Below are 13,799 nucleotides of genomic sequence, written 5' to 3'. Positions count from 1 at the left end.
AGATGATTGCTGCTGTAAAGTCACAGACACTATCCTGCTCAGTATTTGAGTTGTCTAACATTTAATATTTATCTTTATAAAAGCTGTGAAAGCTCCAGCAGCAGCTCCTGTCAGGATCAGCGCACCAGCAGTCAGCAAATCCGGCGACAATAAGGGCTGACCCCGCTGATTCAAAAACTACTGCACTAGTGGTGCCTCTTCCCCTACGGATCGGCACGTGGATTAATTGTAAAGTTTGCCGAAGTGTGATTTTTGTGTGTGTGTGTCATGGTGACTTATTTTTAAAGCCATAACTGTTTATCAGTACCAGGAAAAAAATTTTTATCTTGACGTTCTGTACTAATTTGAGCCTCTAGCTGATGTTTCAGAAATATTTAAAGCTTTATGTTTTGTACTTGAAGAGAGATTGTACTGTACTTCGGAGGATTAGGATTTTCAAAAAGTTTCAGACATTTTCCAGACACCCCCGACACACACACCACAATGGCCTGTTCCTACTGCATTGCACTGCGGAGGAGCTATGTATTTTGTTTTGAGCATTATATTGTGTATTTTGGTGTTGATGGGGGAAACAGTTTATACCAAGGAGGAAAAAGGTTTCATGTTTTTCATATTTATTGCAATTGCACAGTTTTTTAATTTTTTTAATTGAACATTTGTAAATAAATGTTTTTTGAGATTCCCATGCTTGTTATTGGCTGTGTGATATATCTGAGTCAAAGTAGAATCGGACGAATAATTCTCACATTGGCGTCCGTCTCAGGTTCACATCACCACAAGCAATCATATCACCACAGAGGAAGAGACGATCAAGACGAGGTAAGCTCCAGAGTGCCAGCCAACTTCCTGTGGAACGGTGACCCAGCTAGCCAGTACCCGGCGAGAAGTCGTAACTATGCTGACGGAGCTGGAGCCAGCACACTGGAGGGGATGGGCTACAGGTACGATACGCTAGTGAGTGTTTGTCAGGATAGGGTTAGATAATTAAACGACCTGACTTTGTGTTACCTGTTGGTTCTGTAGTAGTAAAGGAAGCACATTATTACGACGAGGCTGTAAGAAAACGGAAACGTCAGGCAAAGGTGATGAAAGTGGGCATGGTGTGGACACCCAAGTTTCTCTGGACAGTCTGGAAAGAAACCAGAAAATTCTGCAGTGGATGATGGAAGGAGACGCCATCAGACATAAAAAGAGCTCACACGGGTGAGTGACGTTTTTTCAAACCACCTCTATCAAAATAAAGAACAAAACATAACAAAATTAATCTGAAATATTTTATGTGTACTAAACTGTGGACTGTGTAATCTTAAAAAAAAAAAAATTAACTTCAAGGTCTACAGTGATGATCATGAATCATATTTATCATGTCCACGTTTTATTTTAATGTTACTGCACAAAACAAAATGTGAAAACTTAAGTGCCCATGATGTGGAAGCTATATAGCTCCTCAAGGCTCTGCCTCTTAATTTTTAAAATCTGGATGAATTGAAGATATTTACAGTTTTCTGTTTAAAGTAGACCTGCATTGAAATAAATGTGGTCAGATCTCAGAAAGAAATAGCTGATATGTATTTATAAGACCCTTATGAATGCAGTAAAGTAAATCTGCAAGCCCAAATTTGTAATTCAGCGGATAAATCTTCATTTAAAAATGACAAATTTGCAGCTAAAATTTGGTCCTCAGCGAAAACTTTGTACATCCGGGTCATTGCAGTGACGTCCGGCAGAAGACGGAGCGCTCCCGCCTTCAGTCCGATCCCGCATTGAAATTGATTTTATCTGTTAGTAATGTTACTGTTATACACATCCTGGTTTCAGCATCCAAACGTAAGCTGCAATGAATGTGAGATACAGCTCTGCATGCTCAGATCAGCGGCGATATCGACAGCGGGCGACGTTCTTCCCCGGTGCCTCGCTCTCTACCTCCGCTGCGCTTACTGAGTCTGCGTGCTCGGTAAACGCTGAAGCGGGCCATTCACACTGCCCCCGTGTCTGCTGTGCAGCCGGCACCATGTCCCTGTCTACTGAATGGAGGTGCAGCCAACTTGGCAAAAGTCCAGAGACTACGCTCACTGTTTTGATGCGGAGCGGCCGGTGACACCTGTTGCTGCAAGGACAGACTTTCCGGAGCGCCGCATGTCTCGGTAATCGGAGCCGCAGAGCTCTGTGGCTGCTGAGAGAGGTTTATATCTTTTTAATGACTTGGATTCTTTGCTGGTCCCGCCTCCGTACTCCGCGAAGGTAACACCGGAGGCGAAAGACAGTAGATTTTCAAGGCGACACCACTCAATCAAACGGGCGTATGAAAAAGTCCCCCAAAATAATTTTCAAGCACAAATAAAAGAAATGTGTACTCACCAAACGTGCCGCAAGACAATATGAAGTTTTTAAAAAAGTACATCCTTCCGTATAAGACAAGAAAAGGGTGCAAACTGACGTAAATCCACAAATTATAGTTGGCGCATGCAATGCATGCTGGGATAGGGTCTTTGCCCTGACGTCTCGGCAGCATCCTGGATGTGATGACAGTTTTGTGGAGGGCTAAATTTTAGCTGTAAATTTGTAATTTTTAAATGAAGATTTCTCTGTTGAATGACAGATCTGGGCTTGCAGATTTACTTTACTACATTCAGAAGGATCTTATGTGTAAATATGTCAGTTTTTGGTCCAAAGATCTGATTGCATTTATTTCAGTGCAGGTCTACTTTAAGTGGTCTGTGCAGTGTTTAATTAACTCATTAAGACTTAACAAAAAATCAGCTGGTTTGCACAACAGAGTCAGTTTAACTATTTCCGGGTGTATGTATACACACCATTCTCGCACATCAGAGTGCCCGGTGTATTTCATGTGAAATTCTGCCTGACGAAGGCTTGGACCAATACAACCCTGGCAAAAATTATGGAATCACCGACCTCGGAGGATGTTCATTCAGTTGTTTAATTTTGTAGAAAAAAAGCAGATCACAGACATGACACAAAACTAAAGTCATTTCAAATGGCAACTTTCTGGCTTTAAGAAACACTATAAGAAATCAGGAAAAAAAAATTGTGGCAGTCAGTAACGGTTACTTTTTTAGACCAAGCAGAGGGAAAAAAATATGGAATCACTCAATTCTGAGGAAAAAATTCTGGAATCATGAAAAACAAAAGAACGCTCCAACACATCACTAGTATTTTGTTGCACCACCTCTGGCTTCTATAACAGCTTGCAGTCTCTGAGGCATGGACTTAATGAGTGACAAACAGTACTCTTCATCAATCTGGCTCCAACTTTCTCTGATTGCTGTTGCCAGATCAGCTTTGCAGGTTGGAGCCTTGTCACGGACCATTTTCTTCAACTTCCACCAAAGATTATCAATTGGATTAAGATCCGGACTATTTGCAGGCCATGACATTCACCCTATGTGTCTTTTTGCAAGGAATGTTTTCACAGTTTTTGCTCTATGGCAAGATGCATTATCATCTTGAAAAATTATTTGGGATAAGAAAAGTGTCCAAAATATCAATGTAAACTTGTGCATTTATTGATGATGTAATGACAGCCATCTCCCCAGTGCCTTTACCTGACATGCCGCCCCATATCATCAATGACTGTGGAAATTTACATGTTCTCTTCAAGCAGTCATCTTTATAAGTCTCATTGGAACGGCACCAAACAAAAGTTCCAGCATCATCACCTTGCCCAATGCAGATACGAGATTCATTGCTGAATATGACTTTCATCCAGTCATCCACAGTCCACGATTGCTTTTCCTTAGCCCATTGTAACCTTGTTTTTCTGTTTAGGTGTTAATGATGGCTTTCGTTTAGCCATATTGCTTTGTTTTCTGTCTTGATGCTTTGATGTCTTCCTTGGTCACCAGTATGTTTGCCTTTAACAACCTTCCCATGTTGTTTGTATTTGGTCCAGAGTTTAGACACAGCTGACTGAACAACCAACATCTTTTGCAACATTGTGTGATGATTTACCCTCTTTTAAGAGTTTGATAATCCTCTCCTTTGTTTCAACTGACATCTCTCGTGTTGGAGCCATGATTCATGTCAGTCCATTTGGTGCAACAGCTCTCCAAGGTGTGATCACTCCTTTTTAGATGCAGACTAACGAGCAGATCTGATTTGATGCAGGTGTTAGTTTTGGGGATGAAAATTTACAGGCTGATTCCATAATTTTTTCCTCAGAATTGAGTGATTCCATATCTTTTCCCTCTGCTTGGTCTAAAAAGTAACCGTTACTGACTGCCACAATTTTTTTTCCTGATTTCTTATAGTGTTTCTTAAAGCCAGAAAGTTGCTATTTGAAATGACTTTAGTTTTGTGTCATGTCTGTGATCTGAATGAACATCCTCCGAGGCCGGTGATTCCATAATTTTTGCCAGGGGTTGTACATGAGCATGACCAAAATTACAGTGTATCCAGAAAGTATTTATAGCACTTCACTTTCTCCACATTTTATGTTACAAAATGCTCCACACTGGAGTAAATTAATTTTTTCTTCTCAAAATCCTACTCACAACACCCCATAATGACAACATGAAAAAGGTTTTTTTTTTTTTTTTTTTTAATGTTTGCAAATTTATTAAAAATAAATAAATCCCATGTACGTAAGTATTCACAATCTTTGCCATCAAACTCAAAATTAAGTTCAGGTCTTCTTAGTTTTTTTTTTATATATATTTTTAATAAATTTGCATAAATCTCAAAACTTTTTATATTGTCATTATGAGTTGTGTGTAGAATTTTGAGGGGTAAATGAATTTCATCTATTTTGGAATAAGGCTGTAACATAACAAAATGTGGAAAAGTGAAGCACCCATTTCAATAAAATGTCTTTCATCACAAGTAATTTGCCTGTTTTTGTCCTGTACAAATCCTTTTCTCATTCATTAAATGTGTTCCACGTCAGCTGATGTCTGGCGAGACAACAGACAGAGAACTTTCCTGGGGCTTGCACATTTGTTTTGTCCTGTACTTGTTTGTAGCTTGCCAGAGGATGTCCAATTAATGTTAAACTGCTTTCACATGGTGGTAACAGAGTGGCATACTGCAGGAGATGACTTCAGCCATGGCCATTTTTCAGTGATAACAACAAAAATTTGCTTCATTGCACAGCATTATATTAAAACAGGAAACTCTGACTGATGGCAGCTTAAAAAATTTAACTTTTGTGAGGTTATAAATTAATTCCTTTGTGAAATCACATATTTTGTTCCCACTGTTTAAAATAAGGCGACTCTCTGCAGTTAAATTATCCGTCTTACTTCTCATTGAAGATGAAACAACCTCCATTTGCCACAGGAGGAGGAATTTTCCTGTCAGCCTCTCACTGAAAATAATTATGCATCCAGCTTTTTCTGCTGCTGGCTGCCACCATGTGAAGGCAGTTTTACCTGTTATCTTTTGGCATTTTGACCTGTGTAAAAAGCACTGATTTATGTTACCACATCCCTCTCAACGGGGATAATTCACACAAATATTTAACACTGACTTTCATCCTGTGACCTTCCTTTAAAAAAAAAAAAAAAAAAAAAAAAAAAAAAAAGAGGAAGCACCAGTGGCTCCAGAAGAACCGGAACCAGCAGCGAGTCACCACGTCCAACCTCAGTGGAGCGACCTGGAGCTGTGCACCCCTGGGTGTCAGCTCAGCTACGCAACAACCCCTCTTCAATTTCTCCCGCCATGCCCTGCTCGTCGTCCGCGCAGGTTCAACCATCTCACCCTTTTATCCAAGACCCAGCTATGCCCCCCAACCCAGCTCCCAACCCCCTCACTCAGCTGGAGGAGGCTAGGAGAAGGCTGGAAGAAGAAAGGAGGAGGACCGTACTGCAGCAGGCCAAGCAGAGGTGTGTGCTCACACGTACGAGTAGTGCTTTGATGTGCTTGTACGTAAACAAAATGTCTTACATAGTACTTATCACAGGAAAAAAAAAATCACAAAGTGCTTCACTAAAAACAGTAAAAATAAAATTATAACATTTAACTTTATAAAACATGTGGCTCTCTCTCAGGCACAAGTCTGGTAAGCGGCAGCTGTGTGACAACATGACTGTCGCATACTACTTTTGTGGTGAGCCGATTCCCTACCGGACATCAGTCAAAGGTCGAGTTGTGACTTTGGGCCAGTTCAAGGAGCTTCTTACCAAAAAGGGCCACTACAGGTGAGACCATCGGAGTCCTTTTTTTTAAAACAAGTAAATACAAATGAGTGAACTAAATAACTGACTCGTCTGTGTGCAGGTTCTATTTTAAGAAAGTGAGCGACGAGTTTGACTGCGGTGTTGTGTTCGAGGAGGTTCGCGACGATGACGCCATCTTGCCCATCTTTGAGGAGAAGATCATTGGGAAAGTAGAGAAGGTTGACTGAAACTGTTAGAAATATATTAAGAGGAGATTGATAGAGGAAAAATCAGACTGATTTTGGGGAAGGGGGGGGGGCAGCCCTGACTAGGTGAATTAATGAAAGAAAGATGGCGGGAGTGATGTTTGGCAGATCACAGCTAACGTTTGATGTACGGTTTTCTCTGGTAAGCAGGATGTTATTTTTCTTATGAAATGAGTCGAAGCCTGGACCTAAACATACAAATCTTGGCCAGAAGGACATGGAGCAGAAAAAAAGAACATAGACGTGCCTCGTCTGAGGGGGCGCTGTTAAAATCTGATTTATGACCAGTCTTCCGCTGCTCGGGACGGACAGGATGTGAGAGGATACGTCGTCTTCCACTTGTGCTCTGGAGGCGTGTCCTCCGCAGACCATTACAATGCTGCTACATTACCACAGAAACGATCATTGCTCATTCGGTGCTTGGGTCAGTGAAGAAGCACTCTGTTCCACGCTGGAGTCTCGCTGCCTTCTACTGTCTCTGTTCCTCATCAGCTGGTGACAAGGAGAGAGTATTTTTGGAATGGAACCGGAGCCCGCTTTTCCTCTCCGTGTCGTGATTTCAAAGCGGAACCTCGTTCACCCTTGATTCCTGGATCTCATGCCGTGAATTATCACATCATTCTGTTCACTGAAAACAGTGCTCCACATACCTTGTTTACCAAAGCTACATATTTTTGATAAGACAAGTATCTTAATTACTTGTTATCATTTTATTTGTGTATATACAAGGCAGGTACTATTACATATTAATGCAGCCTTATTTTGTCATATCTCAACTTAATGTTATACTATTGTGTATGTTTTGAAATTAGTTTATTAGCCGTTTCAGGGCAGTAATTTTGTTTTTAACTTCACAAGATCCCTGTATTCAAATTTTGTACGGTTTACTTACAACTTGGTAGCTGTGTTTTGCCATACAGTGATTGTACATGTAGATTTTTATTTTTTAAACCCATTTAGCAAATCATTCTACTTTTCCATGAAGAAGATAAGTGCACACTACAGATGTGCCGTCTTTGGTTGCAGCATCTTAGTGGTCACAGACTGTGTGCTGTATCTTTCTGCTATACCGAGACCACATGCACAAAACCCATTGCTCATGTCTACGTGCCACTATGGATTATTTTGAGTGTGGAAAAACTGTTGTGCATGTGTCTGAGTCTGAACACAGCCAAAGAGCACATCACCCATCCTCTTTGCTTACATGTATGCATTTCGAATATATCCCCCCCCCTTATTTTAAGTCTCAACTTCAACGTATTGCAGTACATATCCAGTCAAATTAGCAAGTCTATTAAATACTACGCCAGTGTATTGGAGTCATTGTAGGTGTTCAGAAAAAGTGTGTGTATGGGGAGGGAGGGGAGTGATATATAATTTAAATTTGTAAATTTATTAGGAAAAACTCCTGTTCTAATTATAAATCAGAAATTTACGAGAAAAAAAATTAGTCAGGGGGGAACTTGAATATACTGAAATCCTAATCATACATGTGTGAGCAAAAAGTCAAATTTATGAAGAAAAAAGTTATTCAGGTCAGTCATAAATTTGAGGAAAAAAAAAACTATTCTCTGAGATCAACTTTGCAAGAAAATATCTGAAACCATGGAACCACAATTTGCCACTTTACAGTGGTTTATGCATTGCACACCAAACAGTGCAACAGCTTGAACGTGGCTGCATATTATCTCATGATCTTAATGTGAATAGTGAGATGGGGTGAGAGGAAGGGTACGAGGGGAAAGCTTTCTTATTTTTGTCTTTAATGGAAATGCAAAGTTTTGCTAGAGAAAGAAAGAAAATTTCATCCCTTTCATCTATCACAAAATCCCTCCCTCAAATACATAATTTTTTTAATTCAAATTTGACTTTATTAACTTGGGATATCCTTTTCCCCCTCCCCCCTCTAAGAAAAAAATTACCACCGCACGCACCCCAAGCAGTTTATTTTTTCATTTATTATTATTTTATTTAAACCTACATTGACCCTTTTCACCATCATAAAACACATCATGCGGTATAGCGTCACAGTGAGATTCAGTACTTTCTAAAATAGTTACGGCAGCCTAAACTGTTTTTCACCCGAGGAGTGAAGCTGTTCCTCTGCTGCAGTGATCCAGTGGCCACGCCCACAATACTGCACTTAGGAACTGTGTAAGATGCTGATTATAAAAAGGGAGCATTGAGGTCAAGCTTTATGAAGCTGATAGGATCCTCATGTAGAGTGCAGATCAGCTTGGGGCATCAGTAACTTTCCAGGTGTTTAACCATGATTACAACAATCTCCAACCAAAATACAGAAATCCTTGTCAAGGTGGTTCAGAGATGATCTCGGCACTGTGCAGACTGCATGCTGAAGACACACCAGCTCTGTAAGCTGAATGTAACTTGCCTTTAAAAAAAAAATCTTCCTCTGCTATATCCTCAGATGAATCCTTGGTTACATCATCTACATCTGTCGACAGTATTGATCTCAAAGTGTTATGTTTTTTTGTTTGTTTTATCAGTGCTGTTTATGTGTGAGGTGCTGCTAATGCAGTCGTCAAAATAATTGTCTTGGTGCAGCCTAGTAAGGGAAACAGGATTGGAAAACCTCTGACCCCTTATGCCTTGGAAATGAAAAATTACGTATTTGTTTAATATAAAAAAAATTAATAATCAAGCATGTGCTGTATAAGGAATGTTTTCCAGATGAGTTGAATGATCTATTTTGTTTTAATGTTTATAAAACTATGGCCCTCTGATGTATTTTATGTGTTAAAGAATGACCAGGGACAACTGAATGATCAGAGCTGATTTTTTTTTTTTTTTTTTTTGAGAATTTTTTTTATCGGATTAAAAAAAACTTTGTGTGAAACAGTGCCTTTATCATGTATCTTACTAAATATGTTTATGAATCCAATCCATGCTTTTTCATGTTTCTGTTTTCACTCAGTCCCATTTGAATTTTTTTTAAGCTCCAAACATGTTTTCTCATTTCTGTTCTGATAAATCCTCTGCTGTAAATATGTACATTATAATTTCGTACATATCTTCAGACCTGCACCACACGTCGATGGCATTTGTTTTACAAATGCTAAGATGTCACCGTGCTGGTTCCACTTGTACATTTTTTTAAAAGGTACTTCATAATAAAGATGTTGAATAAACCATCTCTTGGCAGAATAGTTTCTTTGCAGCAGATGTCAGCAATTTGGTCTAAAATTGATATTCTAATTGAAAGATTGGCCCTTTAAACACTTGGAGAGATCCGTGGGTTAAAAGTAAGGTTTACGGACATCAATAAGAGTTCCCACACGTCTATCTCAATTAATTCCACCATAATTATGCATTAGTTAATGCCAAAATAAAAATTTTTACATGCCGATCTTGACCATTTTAACCATTGCACAGCCAGTGGGGCTCGACATAGCTACTGTATGTGTGCAGGCAGTCAGCCAGTCATGCAACATTTCGCTTACGAATGAGATTAATTCAGTTTTACTGGCACTAGTTACCAACCGTCATTTGTGCATTATTCAGTGATCCCAAGAAGCCTATTGATGTTGGAGTCCAAAGGTCAAGGTCACTAGTGTGCTTCATAAAAAGTCTCGAGTGCAATAACTGCTGGACTCCTCAAACATGGTATATGTGGGATTAGTTAAATGCTGACACCTAGCTGCTGTTAAATAGTTAAACACGATGCATCCATCCATTTTCTCTCCCCAGTTACTTCAATCAAGGGTCACGGGGCTGGAGCATATGGCAGCAGTGAGCATAAGGCGGGGTACAGCCTGGGCAGGACATCAGTTTGTTGCAGAACCACATATAGACGGACACATATGCACACCCATGGTCGATTAAGAGTCACCAATCCACCTAACCTGAATCTCTCTGGAAGTGGGAGGAAGCCGGCGAGAACATACAAAGTCCACACAGAAAGGCCACAGGTGGGAAGCGACCCCATGACATTTCTTGCTTTGAGGCAACATGATGGTACAACAACTTAAACTTGATATTGTTAGAAGATGCTGAAGGTTTTGTTTTAGTATCATTTGGCTTCTATTTTTGCTCTGTCACCACAGATACATATTAATCTGTCTCAAGTTTTGCTCTGAATGCTTTTGCTGATTTAACTCCAGATACACATGGAGAATGGATCACAGGGGGCATTGAAGCAAGGACCTTCATGTTAGGAGGCAAGAACACGAAGCGCTAACACAACCATGCAAAAGACATTCTCCAAAAAGTATTAACAGGTACAAATGGTGTCACAAGATAAATCAGAAAATACATTATTTTGACAAGGATACATCAGAAAATACATTATTTTGACAAGTTATGTGGGAAACTTGTGCTTGAGCCAAGCATTAATTGTGCTTTGACTTTTTTAATGTGTTGCTATACACTCCTCCACCGTTCGTGGCGGTAATGCACCACTGGGGTTTGTCAACCGCCAATAAATCCGACATAGGAAGAAGACGTAGACTGAGTTACGAGGGTACTTGAACGAAGTTCCTTCTCTTAAAAAACAACAAACAAACACATTGGATCATTTATGTGTTTCTGCACATTTCTAATTCAAATGCTCAAGTGTATTGTTTTTTTTTGTAATATCCTGAGAGTTTATGGGACTGGGTCGAGAACGGCGACGCGCGGAGGACGTTAGCTGGTGGGTGGCTATGCTAACAGGATGGATGCGCTGAGCGGAGTTGTGGATGAAGTAGCTCTAGAGGGTCTGGATGGGATCACGATCCCCTCTCTGTGGATACGACTGGAAGATAGAACACCCAAGTTCCCCCTCCAGCTGGATCCATACACCAAAGACTACATCTGGAAATCACTCGTATGCAACAATGACTTAGAGTTCTATGAGCTCCCAGAGGAGAGAGACGACGTTGTGCTGTTTGACAGGTGCAGGTTATTATTTTTTAAACCCTTTTCTAACCTAAAGTCAAGCTACTGATTAGTTTGAATTATTATTTTGATCACTAGAGGGCACTGCGACAGCGCATACTTCCAGGCCAGCCACACTGTTTCACGAAAAATAAAAACATGGAAATTAATAGGCAATATAAAAATTTCCATGAGCTATTTAGGCGTCCTTAACACACTGTTTCACCAAAATAAAAACATGGAAATTAATAGGAGATATAAAAATTTCCATGAGGTATTTAGGCGTCCTTAACACACTGTTTCACCAAAATAAAAACATGGAAATTAATAGGAGATATAAAAATTTCCATGAGGTATTTAGGCGTCCTTAACACACTGTTTCACCAAAATAAAAAAATGGAAATTAATAGGAGATATAAGAATTTCCATGAGCTATTTAGGCGTCCTTAACACACTGTTTCACCAAAATAAAAACATGGAAATTAATAGGAGATATAAAAATTTCCATGAGGTATTTAGGCGTCCTTAACACACTGTTTCACCAAAATAAAAAAATGGAAATTAATAGGAGATATAAGAATTTCCATGAGCTATTTAGGCGTCCTTAACACACTGTTTCACCAAAATAAAAACATGGAAATTAATAGGAGATATAAAAATTTCCATGAGGTATTTAGGCATCCTTAACACACTGTTTAACCAAAATAAAAACATGGAAATTAATAGGAGATATAAGAATTTCCATGAGCTATTTAGGCGTCCTTAACACACTGTTTCACCATAATAAAAACATGGAAATTAATAGGAGATATAAAAATTTCCATGAGGTATTTAGGCATCCTTAACACACTGTTTCACCAAAATAAAAACATGGAAATTAATAGGAGATATAAAAATTTCCATGAGGTATTTAGGCATCCTTAACACACTGTTTCACCAAAATAAAAACATGGAAATTAATAGGAGATATAAGAATTTCCATGAGCTATTTAGGCGTCCTTAACACACTGTTTCACCATAATAAAAACATGGAAATTAATAGGAGATATAAAAATTTCCATGAGGTATTTAGGCATCCTTAACACACTGTTTAACCAAAATAAAAAACATGGAAATTAATAGGAGATATAAAAATTTCCATGAGCTATTTAGGCATTCTTAACACACTTTCACCAAAATAAAAACATGGAAATTAAAAGGAAATATAAAAATTTCCACGCGCTAGTTCTTCAATCTACAGCTGACTCCAAATCTGCGAAATTCTCTTTGATGCGAAACATGGCTTGATACCAAATGTAATTGCATTCAACAGGTGAACAAACAAAGTAAATATGTTACCTTAATGTAAGAGATAAATATCCCTCCAGTTATACAGCTTCATGATGAAGTGGTACACAGAAGGTTATTTATTTATTTATTTATTACCAAAGAAAACTTGAAAGTTCAGCTACAATTTGCCAGAAGGCACATCAGAGATGCAAGCCTAGATTCGATCTGTTTTGTTGAAAGAAAATTCTTCTCTGCTCTACTCCACTATGAAGCTATGAGTAGTGATGTAAAATTTAAAACCTGCACTATGCCTAATTTCTCCATTCGCAGCCACAAAAGCCTGTAACTTGCTCGGGGGTTCCCTGGGTGTGTTGGTGACTTTCCTCACTCGTCTCCTTGCACAGTCTCTCAGTTTTTTTGGAAATATCTACTCCACACAGATTTACCATAGGGTGCTATACTGTTTGTATTTCTACATAATTGAAGTAAATAAAAACGAAGAAATATTCAGTGTCTTGGAAATGTTGATGCATCCACCCCCTGACTTGTCTAAAGAAGATTGGATGTAAAAGTGATGGTTAGTATGTGTTATACTAAAGGGGGCACTTACTTATTCACACCATCATTTTGGCTTTTAGATGTCATTTCGGAGCATCAGCAGCGATTCACCAATTGTCACCTCACTTCTGTGTAAAACTGACTTTAGAATGAGGCGCACTGCAAAAACTATTAAAATTTGATGGGAGAGGAGGGAGTGAAACTGGAAAAGTGACAAATTACAGCCTTTGGGGTCTCTGTCGTTTAGCAGGTGTGCGTTAGGCTACAGAGAGGGTAGGTACCCATGCAGAGGGCTGTGATCTAAAGAGGATGTTTTTTTGTTCACCACACCCAGGGATATGTGTGAAATTTAACACCATATTAGAGTGCAGGCAGCAAGCAACATTTTGTTAATAATCGCCAGCCTTGAATAAAGGCCTGCCTCATTTAGGCACGGGGTCTGAGCACGGTTTGAAAAAAATAAACGCCCAGGCTTTTAATCAAGGAAATAGTAACCACTTTCCTTGAATCGGCTAGTGTCAGTGCTGAACTTCATTTTGTATTTCTGTTGTGACTGGGCAATCCCAGAATGCTCTGTCCAGTACATGTGAGGGGTTTTTAATGGAAATACATTGTGATGGGATGGGGCGTTTTATCTGATGTGAGTGAAAATATGTTAAAATCTGGTATATATGGTGTTTATTATATGGAAAACCATACAAAAACATTGGGACTTTTG

The 13,799-nt window shown here is 39.2% G+C and overlaps 2 protein-coding genes across 3 annotated transcripts in view; both read left to right on the top strand.

Moving 5' to 3' along the window:
* The window catches only part of LOC117525839 (axin-1-like), a 49,773-nt gene extending 40,243 nt beyond the window's left edge, over positions 1–9,530 (top strand). For both annotated transcript variants that reach the window (XM_034187767.1, XM_034187766.1), the window contains 5 exons: positions 764–941; positions 1,024–1,203; positions 5,541–5,840; positions 6,006–6,155; positions 6,235–9,530. In XM_034187767.1, the coding sequence (XP_034043658.1) occupies positions 764–941; positions 1,024–1,203; positions 5,541–5,840; positions 6,006–6,155; positions 6,235–6,361 (935 nt within the window). In that variant the 3' untranslated portion in view covers positions 6,362–9,530. The remainder of the gene's footprint in view (positions 1–763; positions 942–1,023; positions 1,204–5,540; positions 5,841–6,005; positions 6,156–6,234) is intronic.
* Positions 9,531–10,845: 1,315 nt separating this feature from the next.
* The window catches only part of LOC117525643 (general transcription factor 3C polypeptide 1-like), a 55,987-nt gene continuing 53,033 nt past the window's right edge, over positions 10,846–13,799 (top strand). The window contains 1 exon segment of the mRNA XM_034187549.1: positions 10,846–11,272. Within this exon segment, the coding sequence (XP_034043440.1) occupies positions 11,052–11,272 (221 nt within the window). The 5' untranslated portion in view covers positions 10,846–11,051.

This window comes from Thalassophryne amazonica, chromosome 15, assembly GCF_902500255.1.
Source record: "Thalassophryne amazonica chromosome 15, fThaAma1.1, whole genome shotgun sequence".
Lineage (NCBI taxonomy): Eukaryota > Metazoa > Chordata > Actinopteri > Batrachoidiformes > Batrachoididae > Thalassophryne > Thalassophryne amazonica.
Note: the sequence above shows the minus strand (reverse complement) of the source record. Positions and strands in the feature narration are given on the sequence as shown.